Below are 16625 nucleotides of genomic sequence, written 5' to 3' on the forward strand. Positions count from 1 at the left end.
CTTCCTAACTCACCACTTAAGAGCAGGCGAACTTTCAGAGCTTACACTGACTTTCTTTATGGACCGAGAAGTGCAAGAAGAATGTTATTCCTTATTCCCTGGATTCTCTTTTGACCCTTTATATCATGCCGCGACAGCCAAACACTGGGGGCTCCTCAGACCCCTAACTCCAAGAGAAACTGACAAGTACCTCGGATGTAAGGACGGGGCAAAACGGGGAAGCCTTCCCTTTGCCGATGTGTGGCCCCTTTATAGAGGTGTGGCCCCACCCCCTAAAAAATCAAAGAACCTCAATACAGAAAATTGCCTATTTGGAAAGATAATATCCAAATGCTTTCATCACTCAAATGTCCTTTTGAAAATATTGCCCACGATGGTTATTACCTGGACAATGCTGTCAATTTTTGTAGTCTGCAAAAAATCTCCCCTCAGATAAAAAAGTAGGACATTGGGCACCTATTTCAAAAAAAAATAAACCAATTTCCCTGCCACCGGATATATTTTTCACCCAGACAACACTTTCATTAAGGAGGAAATAGCCGTCAACAATTCAAAGCCAAATAGAAATCAACATTGCACAAAGAGGAGCCACAAACTTAAATGGCTTTCAGGGGAAAAACCGCTGAAAAAGTTGGAGCAATCCTGGTTCTCTCCTTCTAATACTGAAGATAGTTTCCCCGAAGCTATCACTAGAAGGCCCCAGACCATGAAAAGCCTCCCAGAAGGGAGGAAGAAGGTGACCCACCCCAGTGTGTCCCACACACCCAGAGAGCTGGTTTCCTGGTCAGCGGAGAGTTGGGCATTTCAGGAAAATGCCTGGAATAGCAGCAACTTTTCCTCCCACAGAGCCCTGGAAACATGTCTTGGGACTGATAAATTCTTGTGTTGTGCAGCTGGGCTGCAGGCTCCTTCAAAAATCTAGGTTTAATCCTACAGTAGAAAGGTTGATCTGGGCAAGAAGAGTCAGGAAATGAATGCAGTGAGGTGGGGGAATTTCAGTGCTGCCCCCAGGAACTGGCCTTACTAGAGAACACTGAATAGCCACTCTGAGGTAGTTAATGTGCTTTTTTCCTTTTCAGTATAAGCTCAAACTGATTAAAATTGTCAGTGGGCAGCTGGCTTAAATTTCAAAGCATGGGAAGTACACATACCTAGTCCAAAGAATAGATATTAGTGGCTTCTCTCCTGCTGCTTTCCCCCAGCTTCCACATTACTTAACAGCCACCTTCGTAAGGAGAGGTATTCACCCAAACAGTCTGGCTTCAAACGGTGCAGAGGTAGTATTCCATGAATTTATTAATCACTCTTTAATCTCTATTAAACAATTGGTGTGGAATTCACATTTTAAGGACACCCTAAATTCAAGAGAATAGATTATTTGATATGTTTATTAAGCCCAAGGATTAGAAAGAATTTTCCATTCTTGCCAATATTGTTAAAAAAAAAAAGCAACCAGATTATTAGCAATTTCAATTCCTAGCAGGACTAGTGGGACCTAAATTGGAGGGTGAGAGCCTGCTTCTTCTCATTAGAAGAGCGGGTGTATGAATAATAACATCATTCAACTCCTTGCCAGATTTCCTGCACTAGTTCTGAGTAACTTTTTTGTTGACATGCCCAGGGAGCACTCATTAAACTCAGTTCACGACTCTGAGAATTGCCACAGGTAAACCCCCAAGCAGGGCACCTCTGCTTTCTACTGGGAGATGCTCTCCCTGTGTGCCCTGGCCTATCCTGCAGCTTGACCCACTGAGAATAACTCAATTTAGGTATAAATTCTTCAGAGCCAGAAATGACATTTCCCTAGTTCATCCAGTGTGTGCTTCAATTCAGTGAAAATGCTATAGTCCCGTTACCCCATTATATCATGCTGAAAATATCCTGTAACCAGTCCAGAACTAACAGGAGAATAAAAATTGCAGGACTTGTTTTTAAACAAGTATTTTTATGCCATAGATTCCTCTCCTGCTGAATTCAGACTTTTAAATCTGCAATACACAACATTCAGTAAACAGACGATTTCCTTGCTTTTATTTAAAAAAATAATAATTTCCCACTTATGACTTAATAACTCCCATTTATGACTGGAGTTAGCCCTGTGGTGATTTTTCAGTATCCTAGCTAATATGCTTCAGAAGGTAACTTTGCAGACACAGTCCTAATTAACTTCCCACTGCAGTACTAAAACAAGCTTCTAGTTTGAAATAGGACAGACCCATCTCTCAGTAAGCACAACAAGACTCAAAATCCTCAACCTAGAACAGGCATTCAAAGAACCTTGGGCCACGAAACATACCTTGAGAACATCCCCCCAAATAGAGGAAGGCAATAGTGGCTTAAATATGGAGCACTGATCTGCTGGATAGTTCTCATCAAAAAAAATATTCCCGAATTTGCGAGTATTTAAGGTATTTATAAGCAGAAGCCTAATATTTTTATACAGGGGATACCTAAACCAATCTTGCTCCCTGGACATACTGTGGCGATTACTCCTTGGGAAACATAACTGGATTTCCAGGAGCTTAAAGGGAAAGCATACTGTGGTATGGTTAGGAAGCAATGCATAAATTGAGTGCCCCCTCACTAAACTTGTGGCATGAGCTCAGGAAGACAAAATATTACTCATTAAAATCCTACCTGGCTTGGGTCAATTCAAGTGGGGAAAAATCAAGTAAAATCAAATAATAGTTTTCCTACTCCTGCCTTCTTGGAGTGCAACTTGAAGTCCTGACAAACTTGCAGTTGCTTTCGAAGGCCTGGGATGTTCTGGATACAGCTACAAATAAAAGATTAATTCAGTTACTGTATCTGGTGTTTAGTAAAAATAGGTGGAGAAAGAAATGTTGATCACTTCTTGGTCTGTCTCATTGCCCTAGGACTTTAATCGAGGCTCTCCATTTCTTGATTTGCCTAAAACCAAACTGTCCTGACGACCCAATTCACCCTTTTAAATTCATTTCCATGGTGAAAGTCAGCGTCCTGCTCCTCCAGGAAAACAGCACGGGATTCTGCTGGCAAATAACCATGGGATCACAATCCCTGGAAATACTGCCTTGGGTCACAGCCACCAGCCTTTGTTTTTGTGGTGCATGTGGATTCTAATCCCCAACACACAAAACAACTTTAGATAGGAGAGAAAAGAATGGACTTCTAAATTGCCTTCTCTATTTTATTGTTCACATTTGCTATTGTTTTGAGTGAAACTGAAAAAATTGTCTCCTTTCTCTGTATTGCCAAAAGGCATTCAGGTAATGAAGTCTGTAACTAAACGGTAATTGAATCAGCATAATTTGCACACTGAATGGTTTTCAAATGCTCCCAGTTTACAATTAAAGGAGAATTAATGCGCTTGTTGTTCAGAACGCAGCGCATTAGAATAAATCCAGCACTGTTGTTGTAATGAGTGGAAAACGGTTTAACTGCCAACAAACACATTTAAAATTTAACACAACGTATTGATTTCACTTCTGCTTTTGGTAGATTATTTTCCAGTATATCGAAATACTTGCCCCAAGCAATAAACTGAACCACAGCCATAGGCCTTTGCCGCGTGTGTGTGTGTGTGTGTGTGAGAGAGAGAGGGGGGGGGGGGGGAGAGAGAGAGAGAGAGAGAGAGAGAGAGAGAGAGAGAGAGAGAGAGAGAGAGAACAGTCCAAGGACGTAAGTAAGAACAGTCCTAAATCCTGAAGTTCAGGTCGTGCGTGAAGATATGCAGAAGAGAGGGGCAGGAGGGTTTCCAGGATCGAGGGAATGGTGAATATTCCCCCTCTGTGGCTGTCACTTGGCGGCTCCTCCCCTTTCTTTCAATAAACAATTTCTGTATTTCCTTTGGCCAAACTTTCTGCCCTTCCTCACTGGGCTCTCAATGTCAGTAAGTTTACTGGACGCAGGTAAGGGCCAGAAGGATTGAAGATGGGAAATGGGAAGGACACTGTTTGCATTCCGTCTGCGTTCCAGCCAGGGAAGGCACAGACTTCGGTGACAGAGTCAGAAAGGCTGTTCTTTTGGATTGGCTGCCCCGGCTTTCACCTGTTTACCCCAAGGTGTCCTGTAGGCGAGGACACTGACGTGCAGCGCCCTCTGGCGTCCACTGCTGCCATGGTCAGACGATAAAGGTGCAAAGACAAGCAACATTGAGGGTTCTTGGATTGAAGCTGATATCCGTTAAACGCACACACCCTCACATGCATATTCACACACACACGTGTACTTACACACTCATTAACACACAGAGAGTTCACACAACTAGCAGCCCTGTGGTCATATGCACCAGGGCAATTGCAGGGATGGCAACACTTTGGCTCCCAGACCTGTGGGTTCTGAAGCCCTTGAGATTAAAGAACAGCACCCCCACCCCATCCCGTTTATCCAGCCCCATCAGATATCTAAGGCCACCTCAGCGCTCCTTGTCCCGTTAGAACACTCTGAGCCCTCAGTGCGCTCCTGCGGCCCACAGTTGGGCTAATGGAGGTCCGTGCACTGAGCACAACTTCACCAGCAGGGTGCGAGTGTCCCTAGCCCTCCCTGAAGCTACACCCGAGAAATTGCACTCTCCGTCTTGGTTCCGCGCGGTGTCTACAGCTACCAACCCACCACCACCACAATAAAAGCGTTTCTCGCCACCCCCATGCCCAGCCAACAATGTGCGAAGTCCAAACCGGCGAAAAGGGCTCGGCGAGGACTGGTAAGGCGGCTTTGCTTCGCGTTCCCTCCCTGACAACAAGGTCTGTCGTTCCTTAAGAAGGTTCTGGCACTGGAACTGGGGTTACGTTATTTGGTGAAAAGGAGAGATTGGGAAGAGAGGGCGGGGAAGCCACTACGTGGTTGCCTGAGCATCTCTGACAGAACTCGATCTGATCGTTTGTGATGCTACTAATAGTTAAACTTGTCCTGTCTGAACCCTACAAGTCGAACTAAGTTACCAGCACTTCTTTATGTGCACGTCTCCAAACTGGGGAGCCAAGTGGGTGGATTCACTTTCAAAGTCACAGACCTGGGCAGATTCGTGCTTCCCACTCTCCACCTCCATTTCCTTTCGTTTAAACTCTGTGGGTGAATCCATGAGAGTTCATGTCTTCCAACCCTTCTTTCTCTGCTCGCTCCTGTCATAAAAGCATCCCGTCCCCGCATCGCCTCAGTTTCTGGGTATCTAGGGTGCCCTAGACACTGTTCAGAATCACACGCAGGAGAGGGGGGACTGAGGCAGGAAATTGGGATGGGAACCCCGGAAAATCCCGTAGGGATCTGGAGACCAGCTTGCCAAAGTTGTTCCAACACAGTTGCTAGCAACGCTGCTCTCGCTGAACTGGCGGGCTCACCCTCCTCCTGCGCGCTCCCAGTTGCCTGGCCTCGCGGCCAGGGTGGGATTGCGGGGGCGCGGGATTGGCAGCGACTTACCAAGTAGACGGTGGGCTGCAAGAGGAGAAGCACGTACCAGCACGCAGCCTGCATCCTCCCGCGTCTCAAACTTCCCTGGCGGTGCCTTCGCTGAGTCTTTGTTCCTTCAAAAACATAGATCCACCTGACATCCACTTTACAGAGCAAGGAGCGCTCTCAGCAGCCTAGATACAAATGAAATTAGACAACCCATGACCACGCGGGCAAGGTTAGGCTTGGCGACCAAGCGGGAAAAGGGGGTCGTGGCGGGTAGGGGTGGACAAAAAAATCTGGAGGCGGGGGGAGGGGGTAGGAAAAATTGAAAAGCGTGTAAATCCAGCGCCCGAAACCAGTGAGCGCTCGGTCCACAGGCAGGTAGGCAATAGGTTGGAAAGATGAAGGGCTCCTTGCGCCCTTCGGTCTTCGGGTGCGAGTTCCCGGGCGGTGGAGACAGGAAGTGGCCGGGCACAAAGGCGCGTGCAGACTGGTTCGGAGCCCAAGCGCCTCTGGCAGCGAAACCTGCCCTGGTGTTAGATGGCTGGGCGGCTCGGACTAAAGGCGGCGGCTGGTTCTTTGCCAGCCCTGGCAGTGCTCACACACGTACACACCAGCAGAGAGAGATGGAGAGAAAGAGAGGGAGAGCGAGTGAGAGAGATTGAGCGAGGGGGGTGAGGGAAGAGAAAAGGGTAGGTAGAGCTGACCAGGATTAGGTGCTGGATATCTGCACTTATTCGGTGGGGTGGGGGTGGGGAAATGGAATGTAATTTGCAAACAAGAAAACCAGGCTCAGTTTACCCATTCGAGCCCCCTGCACATACAGAGATACGCGCGCGCGCGGCCACACACACACATACACATACATACACCTCTGGCACTACTTTTTTCGAACCAAGTGGCACAGCCAGTGCTAACTTCTAGAGTGGAAGTCTACCCAGGTCTGTGAGGGTCACCTGCCAAACGCACTCTGTCCCCGGACCACCTGCCCTCTCCTCCTCCCCTTCCTGGTGCCCGACCACCCCGCCCCATGGTATCCCCTCCGGGACTGTGGAGGCCAGACGTACGTACCGCACAAAACTGGGGGCGAATCCGGTGAGCAGAAATCACTCTGGGCAGACTCCATGGAGGAGCTACTAGGGCCTGGCGTCTCCAGCACCCCGGACATACCCTCCTTGGCACTTTGTCTGCGTGCTCGGGCGCGGACCAGTCCCGCTGCCTTGTCCAGCCTCGATGGAGTCAGTGTCGCGGTGCCCGGGCGCGCTCAGGGTGGGTTCCGCAGGAGCCTAGGCTTGGCAATTAGATTCACGGTGCAGGAAACTTAAGGGGCAAGAGAGGAAGGGGGAAGGAGAGGAAGAAAGGGAGGGAGGGAGAGAGGCGAATGCGCCGGGTTATTGCGCCTGACGGACTGGGACTGCAAGCGCTGGCTCTGCGATGAGCAGTCCAGGGCTCCCGGCTTCCCGAGGCTGCCGAAGGATGGTAGAGATGACTTAGGGGAGGAGACTGGGCAAGTCCTTGGAACTTGAACTTGAGAGATAAGACACTGGCCTTTTGGAAGAAAAAAGCCACGCGGCAGTTGTAGGTGGTCCGAATATCTGAGAGAGGGGTGGGGTGGCGAGAACCTGCAGGCTCTTGGTGCACGGAGCAGCTGTACCTCTACCCGCGACACTGGGAAGCCGGGAAGCTACTCCGGAGCAGAGTCGCAGGCGCTGTCCGTGGTCCTGCCCAGTCACTGGGGTACACTGTGGAGTGCGCTGGGGTTCGGGACGCAGACCCAGTGGTGCTCTCTTCTTAGGTCGGCGCTGGGTGCGCCTACCTCCCGGACACAGGCAGTTACATTGGCACGTGGGTAAACGGTGCCTCAGAGACTAATTGATAGTCTCGTGTAAATAGATCCCGCTCCCAGGGTCTCCGCGGGCTGGGCCCGCAGGGAGAACTGGCTCCTGCGGTATCTCTGGTGGCCGCTGCGCCCCCTCCCCCGGGGGCGTGAGGAGGATTGCGAGCGCCAGAGGAGTGGCGGGGCGCGTAGCGGGGCGGTGCGTCAGCGCGGGGATGGGCGCAGGACCGTGCAAGGTTCCTGGCCTGCCTCCCGCGCGGACGCTGGGCGCCGCGGACCTGTAGCTGCAAGGCCCAAGGCGGGGGTGCTGCGGCCCTTCAGCCATTCAGCGAGCGACGGCGGAGAGGACTGGGCGACCTTGCGTGCTGAATCCTAGCTGCGGGCTGGGCCGAGCGAGAGGAGTGGGGTGAGGCGAGGTGGGGGGTAACGGGTGGTGGAGACGGGCTGCAGGGGGATGCGTTGCCACCTCCCTTTCTCTGACACTTCCTACTCAACTAGCTAGCATCTTGCAGTCTTGGCCTCTTTGCTCTGACTCTCGCTGTCTGTCTCTGTCTCTGTCTTTCTCAATCTTTCCTTTGCTGTCTCTCTCTCTCTCTCTCTCTCTCTCTCTCTCTCTCTCTCTCTCTATATATATATATATATATATATATATATATATATATATATATATTTTTTTTTTTTTTTTTCTATATCCTTTCTCCGTCTTTCTTGTGCTCCAAGACTGTCTCTGGCGTCTTCCTTCTTCGGTGTGTCTCAGGATTTCTGACTCTCTCCATCTCTGTGTATCAACCTCATCCCGACCATTCTCTCTCAAACCTTGTCCCTTTCTTCTCTTCGGCACACAACCCTCAGACCAGCTCGGCTCATATCTAGTGAGATCTCTGAACTAGGTCCTCCTGGTACCAAGGAACTGCCAGCGCCACCTCAGCGCGCCCAAACTCAGTCCACTAGTCCCAGCGCTGCTGAGGGCATTTTTCTTCCCCCAACCTCACCTGTTACCTGTCGAAGCCTGCTCTTCCCCAGAGCCTGGCCTGAAATGATGCATACTTTGCAGGATTACAGTTCAATATTAATCTGTAAAAGTTGGGTTGAAATTCATCTCAGGAGCCCAAGTTGGTGGCGTCAATATAGAATCGTGATTTTTAATGTGTCTAGGGGAGTCCTTTCCCGGAGCATAGCTATTGGACACTTCACGCTCTGTGGTTTCCACTCTGGTCCGTCTGGGGCCCAGACACAATGTATGCTCTACACAAGAGGACTCCAGGTTGTGTTCCCATAGGGAATGCTGCCGGTAACCTCCCCCCACACCCCCAACATAGCAGTAACCATCAGCAGAAGCATCCTTTTCTGGAGCAAATGGAGGAGGTGGCTGAGACTTTCACCTGGAATCAAACCTCCAATTTAGATGTCCACTGTGGGACATTCCTGCCAGGCATTTTGAGGCCTACACTCGCCCTTCCAGCTAAAAATAGCTTTTTAAAGAGCAAGCTCTTCTAATCTCAAAGTTGTACTCTGCCCGTAACCTCGTGGAGTTCATTGGGGGCATATGCTAAGGCAGTAAAACACATTTCCTAATTGAGACTCTGAAAAAGGCACTTTAGAAAAAGTACACACTTACCTATAGCACAGTTGCAGTGTTATCTTGGCTCTCTTCACTTACTCGGTTTTTCATGCTCTTAAAAAGTTTGAACAATATCAACTATATATACATATGGTCACGGGATGGAAAGTACAGCATAAGGAATAGAGTCAATGGTATTGTAACAGATGTATATGATGTCAGAAGGGTAGCAGACTTGTGGGGGGGGCGGTTATCGCTTTGTGGGGGATGTAAGTGTCTAATCATATGTTGTTTTGTACACCTGAAACTAATATAAAAAATATTTTTAAGTTTAAAAAAGAAAAACAAATGTCTCTGGGCACTCATATTTGAGGCTGAAAGGTCAAAGTAAGGCGAGGGAAACTTCACCCAATTCCACCCTGTAGGATTTAGGATGCCATCCTAAACTCAATCCCCATGTATATGAGCTGCCAGGCCCTCCTAGGCTGGACTGTGGAGCTGGAGTCGATGTTGCTTGCCTACTGGTGCCCAAGTACAAGGCTATCAAGCTGAAGTCTCATCTGACTTTGGATAGAAAAGAGAAAGAATCAGGCCAGCTTGGGGATATATCAAATTCTCTTCTAAACCTGCCTTCAAACACATTCTATCTCGCGTCACTTAGCCTTAAAAAACCACTGCTCGTGAAATAGAAAGACGATCAAGGACCTTAAAATCTCTATCTGAATGGGACTGATTATTTAAGAACAGCGCCACAGGCACCTACTAATGGGAATGGTCTGACACTTTGTTCTATGACACAGGGTGCCTAAGAGCTTTTTATGATAATGACTTGACACCTTCTGTCTAGATATTCAACTCTTACCAGATCCTATGAGACACTTGACCTAGGATATAAAACAGCAGTGGAATTTCTTTCTTTCTTTTTTTTTTTTTTTTTTTTTTTGTATATTTGCAAGAGTCTTCGATTCCTGTAGTAGTCAGTCAGGAAAGGACACTAAGCAAAGTAACACTGAAAAACGGAATCACTGTTTCTGCTAAACCTCTCTAATTTTAATGATATAATATTGGGGGACAGGGAGAAAAAGCTGGCTCATCCACCCTCCTTCTTTCCTTTCATTTTTTGCTTTAACAACAACAACAAAAACTAAAAACAATAAGGGCATGATTCTCATACATTCTTCTGTTTAAAATATTACCCTTCTCTAAAACACACTCTTAGAATACAGCTGCAATCAGCCTTACTGGCATAAAATATAAGTGTCATTATCCATAAGGAGAATAGAATTTGTACTGATTTTTCAGATTTTACTCCTGTTGAGAATCCTTTCAGAAATCATTCTGTTTCTAAATTTTGTGTATGGTGCAACTTAATACACATAGAAATTCAGCATCAATGATAATCACAGTAGAACACAGTCCTCTGCCCTCTGCTTTTCCCCAAATCTACCTGATCCGAACTGAAATGAATAGTATAAAGCAATAACCTATATTTCTCTCCAGGAAATATATTTTTAAAAGACTTTGGATGGGCTGACCTTAAAAGGAAACATTGATATTAAACAATTTTCCTGAAAACCAGAAGAAATTAAAATTAGAATTCATCTGAAGTAGACTGATAATTCTTCTAACTATAATTAGCTCTTTCGGTTGATTTGGTTTGGTTCATTTGTATCATTCTCTTTTTCTGAAGGGGAAGAAGAGGGAAGGAGTTGAAAGTCTGAATTATATTGGGGCTGGGGAGAAGAGAAAAAGAAAGAGCTTCACTTTGAGTTCTACAAAACTCTGTCCTAAAATGAACCTGTCTTAAAATGCATGAATGCCATCATCTTTTACCCAAACTCCAACTGAAAACAGAAAACTGTTGTTATGAGATACCCAGCTGTGGTCTTGCCGAAGCTTCAGGCCAAATTATATACTTTGTACACAGTACTGCATTGTACCTATTTTTTCCCTAAAAGTGACAGAAAACTGACAAAGCACGTATGCGCCTTCTGCCTTGACTTCAGTATAACCTGGTATTCGCATGTTGTAGGACGTTGGGCACATGCCTGAAGACTACCCTGGCCTCAGAACCCTCCCCTACATAATGAGGGAGTAGGGTGAGATGACTGTCTAAAGTGCCTTCCAGTTCTAAAATTCTTTTATCCCATTTTTGTATGATTAAATCTGAAGTCATCTGAGGTTTAAAAAACTTAACCTACTTCACAAATAACAACTGTATAATGCATTATAGTTTTCAAAGATATTAACAAATTAAAAGGATCTTTTATCCAGTGCACTTCCAAGATTTGAAGTCAACAGTGTTTGTGGGTTTGAACCAAAGCGTTTTGGTGCATTTCTTCTCTGCTACACCCTCATAACCTTTCTTCTAGGTCAAGGGTTGACTCAATTGTATTAATTATATCATTTTTTCATATAAGTTGTTCTATAAATGCTTTTAATGTCATTGATTTATGAGAATCTACACTCAGGGTGGCATCAATTTTATACTTATGAATGCTTGTTTTAAAAGATCCAAATCCATTTTTACTACTTTTGCAAAATTCCTAAATGTCACTCGGAACAACTGAGAACCCCTAGCCCCTCCACACGCCAAACTATTTTGCTAGTTGAAAGAAGGAAATATCATTTGCAAAGTGATTTGGTATTTGAGTGTAGTAAAACTTGGTTAATAACCATAAGGCATGTGTGCTAAATTACCTTTACAAGAATGCTTCAATAACAAGATCACTGGACTAGAAAGAAAAAACAGCCATCAAGCTCAGGAATAAATAAAAAAAAAAAAAGTAAAGGGAACCAAAAAGCTTTATGTAGCACGCATTTTCTTTTTTAGAGGTAATTTATATGCTCAGTCTTTTTATCCATATTTCATTTACTCTGCTAGGTGAGGATAGAGGGTTCTCAAAGGTAGGGTAGTTTCAATTATACTCACAAACGGTAAAAAGAGAATGAACACAATAAGAGAAATGAAAAAAGTCAGCATTAAAAAGGCAATTCAATGTAAAAGATGGGAAGATGGTGGTCATTGCCCAAAGATCATAATTAATTTTTTTAAAAATATTGTGAATAAGCAAACCTTTGCGTTATAATCTAATTACAGAAATTTTTCATGATGGTTCCCATAGGGATTATTAGTTGACAATTCCCTAAAGCAGAATCACTAAAGACAAAGAACTTGATAACCAATGTTCTGTTCTGTAACAAAGTGAAATACAGTATATGCTTTCAACCAGAAAGAACATTGGAACTCTGAATCATGTAGGATGGACGAAATTATGAGGACAAAGGCTGCAAGCTCTGTGGTTACCTGAAAACTGAAAATGAGTCTGCAAACACATATTTCATCTCCATAACCTAAAGTACCTGGATATTTTGAAACATACATGTTTTTCCAGCTTTTATCCTGATTTAGCAATATTAAGACAGAACTTCAAAACATGATGATTTATGCAGGCCGGGAACAAAGGGCTACTTCAGCCCAAATCTCAGAATGATAACAATGTCTGAGACTAGACATCTTTTAAATAAGATATCGAAGGGACGCAAAAACTCTCTCAATTCCCCTCTTTAACATCAACTTAATAAAAACAACTACAGCAGAATTACACCATAATTAACTTCAAGGTTTATGCCATAAAAAAATGACATAATATTTCCTGCTTTTTCTGGCTCTGATAATAAAATGGTTTTGATAAAATGCAAAGCAAAATGGTCAAACATCAAATTTTATATTAAAGTGGTGGTAATTTCTCAAAGTGCAACCGTTTTCAGTAGGATAATAATGACTGCCATTTACTGAGTGCCAGACATATGCCAGGAACCTGGGTTTTATTTACATTATCCTGCTGTCTCCCTGGTGATTCTATGAGCATCAATCTGCAATTTAGTGGGGTCTTTTTTACGTTTATTTAATTTACTTTTTTTTTATTTTTCAATTACAGTTAACCTTCAATATTACTTTATATTAGTTTCAGGTGTACAGCATAGTGGTTAGACATTTATGTAATTTACAAAGCGATCCCCTGGATTAGTCTAGTACTCACCTGGCACCACACATCGTTATTATAATATTATTAACTATATATTCTCTATGCTGTAGTTTACACCCCTGTGACTATTTTGTAACTACCAATTTGTACCTCTTAATCCCTTCTGCCCTCTCCTTGTTTGCAGTCATTCTCTATGAAGTCCAACTTAAATCTCAGAGCCACTGGACCATTCATTCCCACTTCCTCCTTCTTGTAACTCTCTTCTCTATTTTACTTTCAGGACCACCATTCTCTCTCTAAGTTTTTCAACTAGCCCTCTAACCATTCCTTCTCAGATTATGTATTTGCTCATCTTCATACATAACACATTGGTGCTTCTCAGGGCTCCATCAATAACTCTCTTTTCCTCTTTTCACTCTGACAAGGCAATCCTGTCTATTTCCATGGCTTCATTTATTACTTACACCCAGTGACCAACAAGTTCCTGAGTCCAGCTCTGATGATTTTCTTGGCCCAACTATTCAAAGGTCAACTTAGATGTCAATTTAAACTTAATATGCTTAAACTGGACACATTATATCTTCACATTACACACATATTCTGTTATTTAGTGTGATAGATTCTGGAGGGCTCTACTTGTAATAGGATTAAGCTCATGCCCTTTGCCAAGTGACCATACAGTGGAATGGAATATATGCCTTCCCATATATGCAAAATTAATTAATTTCTTTCTTACTTACTTCCTTCCTAGGAAATCCTTCCTTCGGGTTCCTTTCGATCCTGGTCAGAGCATTCAAGAGGTATAGCCTGTTCCCACTTGTTCTCTAGCCACCAGGGAACAGCACACATCTGGGAGAAGTTGCATCCTCTGGCATGGGCCCTGAAATGAAAAAGCACATGAAGCAGACCAGAGCCTGACCTGTGAGCTGGTGCATAACCACCAAAGCTGACTTGCAATCCTGCATATCCAAAAGAGAGAAATAAATGTTTATTGTTTAACCATCAAGATTTGGGGGTTATTTGTTTTGCAGCATTCTCTCAGCCAACGCTGACTAATTAGTGACACCACTACCATACTGGAAAACCTAAGTATCACATTCCCTTATGCCTTTGTTTTCCCCTTACATCAAAATCTAAAGTTGCACATCAAAAGTAAAATTACTAACACCTCTCAATTTTTCACCTGATTATTTCTCATATCTCTCTTCTCTGTTCTGCTCCTGCTACCGACTCACGCTCATCTCGTCATTTATCTGGTCTATGGCGATGGCCCTTTAACTCTTCTCCCCCCTTTCAGCTTCTACCTCCCTACATATGCCCTCTGTGGTATCCCCTCAATGATAGACTGAAACAAAACTGTGGTCACATCACATACTTATTTAAATTTCTTCACAGCTTCACACTGCTTGCAGAATCAAGTCAGACCCCTTAGTTCAGCAGAGAAGACTGCTTTTGAGCAGGCCTCTGTCTACTCCTTGTTCTTCCTCTCCTGCCTCTTGGCTCCTGCCTGACTACACACCTCACATTCATCAGGTGCAAGACCCTTAGAGCTTCTAACACGCAAGTGTATGTGTCAGCTTGGGACCTCTGCACCTTCTTTCCTTTACTTTGAATCCTCTCAACTCAACCTCTAGGTGAACTCCTAATCTTCCTACAAATCTCTGCTCAGAGGTCACCTCCCATCCTCTCCACTTTTCTCGGAGATTTGTGCACTAAAAGTTAGGACTAAATTATTTACACCATGTTTTTTATACATGTGTCTCCTCTACTGGACTGTGTCATTCAGCTTTGTACCCCTTGCCTTACTTTGAACTGGATTGAGCTGAATGTTCAGCCACACTTGGAAAGCACAGTGTCCAGAAAGCAGCCTCGTACACCTCTTGCAGGGGACCGAGATTCCAGAACTGCAAGTCTTCATCTCTGAAGTGCTTACACAGCGCATAATTGCAAAAAAGTTTTCAAGCATATCTCAGACCAGCGAAATGAGCAAAAGGAACACGACCAGAGTGGGAGGCTTAAGCCAGAAGGCACGAGCTCCCACACCCCAACACCTTCAAAGACTCTTCTCAGCGTCAGGAGCTGAATGAGAAATTTGGCCTGAATGGGTTACTCAGTAACTGACTCATTAATCCTCTTCACTTCCAGAGCTAAGCATGCCTTGGTACCAAACAGTCCCCAGGTGTCCCTAAATTCTAGCTTTATTCTGCATAGGTACACCCCAAATCCTATCTCAAATTTCCGTTGTTTCGCCCTTATCAGTATCTTACCCAAAGATTTGTTACTGCCTTCTCCCCTCTGCCTTCAGGACCAGGTGAAAGAGGGAAGGGGATGGGGAGAAAGGGGCATGAACACTACTATGGTAACCACCAACTCTGGACCACACCCGTACAAACACACGACACTAGGCCATATGGTTCTGAATGAATCTGTCCTGCAGAAAGGAGAACTGAGAGAGAGGCCTTTGGTCAAGGAAAAGCACTAGCACTTTTTCCATCGCAGTTAAACTCTGGAGATAAGGGACACCAGTGGCTCCTGGTTCATGATCTCTGAGGTCTCACTAACCGGCCCTGAATTGTCTTTCTGTCTGTTCGTTGACAGGACTCTACAGTCATCTGTAGCCTACATTTAACTGAATTCAATGGCCTCTCTCAATTTTCATAGCATCAAATATCTACAAAACCATCTTTCCCAGGTTTCTTTCCTACCTCTCTGATAGTTCCTTCTTGTCTTCTATGCCGGCTCTTCCAACTAACTTTTCCCAGGCTGTCAATTTTCTATCTTTGAAGCTCTCCCTTTTGACCTAAACTGCAGTCCAACATGTTCAGCCAGCAGAGGGCATCTTCATTCCAATAGGGTACTGTTGTCTGATACAAAGCTCAAGAGTGAACTCAAAAAAAAAAAAAAAAAAAAAATGGACTCAACCATGCACCCACCCACCCCCTTTAACACACGCATATGTTCCTATTCACAATTAACCCTAATTTCATTAGTGGCTCCCAAATTTTCTTTGCACGTAGCCTTTAAACCTCAGATTTAGCTCTCACTGTTTCTGCGTGTATCTCATAGACCAGTCAGGCACATTATCTTGTCAAGTCTTCCTTCAGAATATCTCTTGCATCCTCCTCCTTGTCATACTCTAGGCCAGCTCTTCATCCTCTCTTATCTGGACAGCCTCCTTCTCACTGGTTTCCCTGGGGAGTCTTTCCCAATTCCCATGAATCTCATCACTGTGAGTACCATAATGGTAGGGATTATGTCTTATTCATCCCTGTACTCCCACCACCTAATATGGTGCCTAGGACAAGATAGATGCTCAATAAATATTTGCCTGATGCATGAATCAATTCCTTATAACACCTCCAGATTATTTCTTAAACAACATATTTGCCCTGCTATAACATTGCAAACAAACAACAACAAAAAACCCTTCTTTTATTTCTTGTATCTTCCCATGTCTAGAGCAGGGCTATTTTTATGTTATTCATTTAGTGTTTTCAGGGAACCATTTCTTCAAGAGCACCCTCAATCAGAAATGTGGTAAGTAGCACAGAAACTCAAAACCTCACTGCTTGAATCTAGGGTGGAATGCTTAGATTCACACCTATAGCCTTCTTCACCCACCTCCTTTCCTCTGTCCCAGGCCCACACAACCCTAGAGCCAGTAACTGTACAGGATACCCTAACACAGTAGTTTCCAAACATTAGTTTACTTTCACCTGGAGGGTTTATTAAAATGCACATTACCAGGCTCCACTTTCAATATGATTTATTGGTCTGGGCATTGACCCTGAAACGTACGCATTTTCACAAGCATCCCGATGATCCTAATCAACATTAGTAGAAGAATACACTTAGAAAAGCTTTACCC

At 44.6% G+C, this 16625-nt stretch overlaps 1 protein-coding gene across 1 annotated transcript in view; it reads right to left on the reverse strand.

Moving 5' to 3' along the window:
- NXPH1 (neurexophilin 1) overlaps window positions 1–7552 on the reverse strand; it is a 280304-nt gene extending 272752 nt beyond the window's left edge. The window contains exons 1-2 of the mRNA XM_033087973.1: window positions 6442–7552; window positions 5398–5561 (exon numbers count right to left, since the gene is read on the reverse strand). Of these exons, the coding sequence (XP_032943864.1) occupies window positions 5398–5451 (54 nt within the window). The 5' untranslated portion in view covers window positions 5452–5561; window positions 6442–7552. The remainder of the gene's footprint in view (window positions 1–5397; window positions 5562–6441) is intronic.
- Window positions 7553–16625: the final 9073 nt, after the last annotated feature.

This window comes from Rhinolophus ferrumequinum, chromosome 20, assembly GCF_004115265.2.
Source record: "Rhinolophus ferrumequinum isolate MPI-CBG mRhiFer1 chromosome 20, mRhiFer1_v1.p, whole genome shotgun sequence".
NCBI lineage: Eukaryota > Metazoa > Chordata > Mammalia > Chiroptera > Rhinolophidae > Rhinolophus > Rhinolophus ferrumequinum.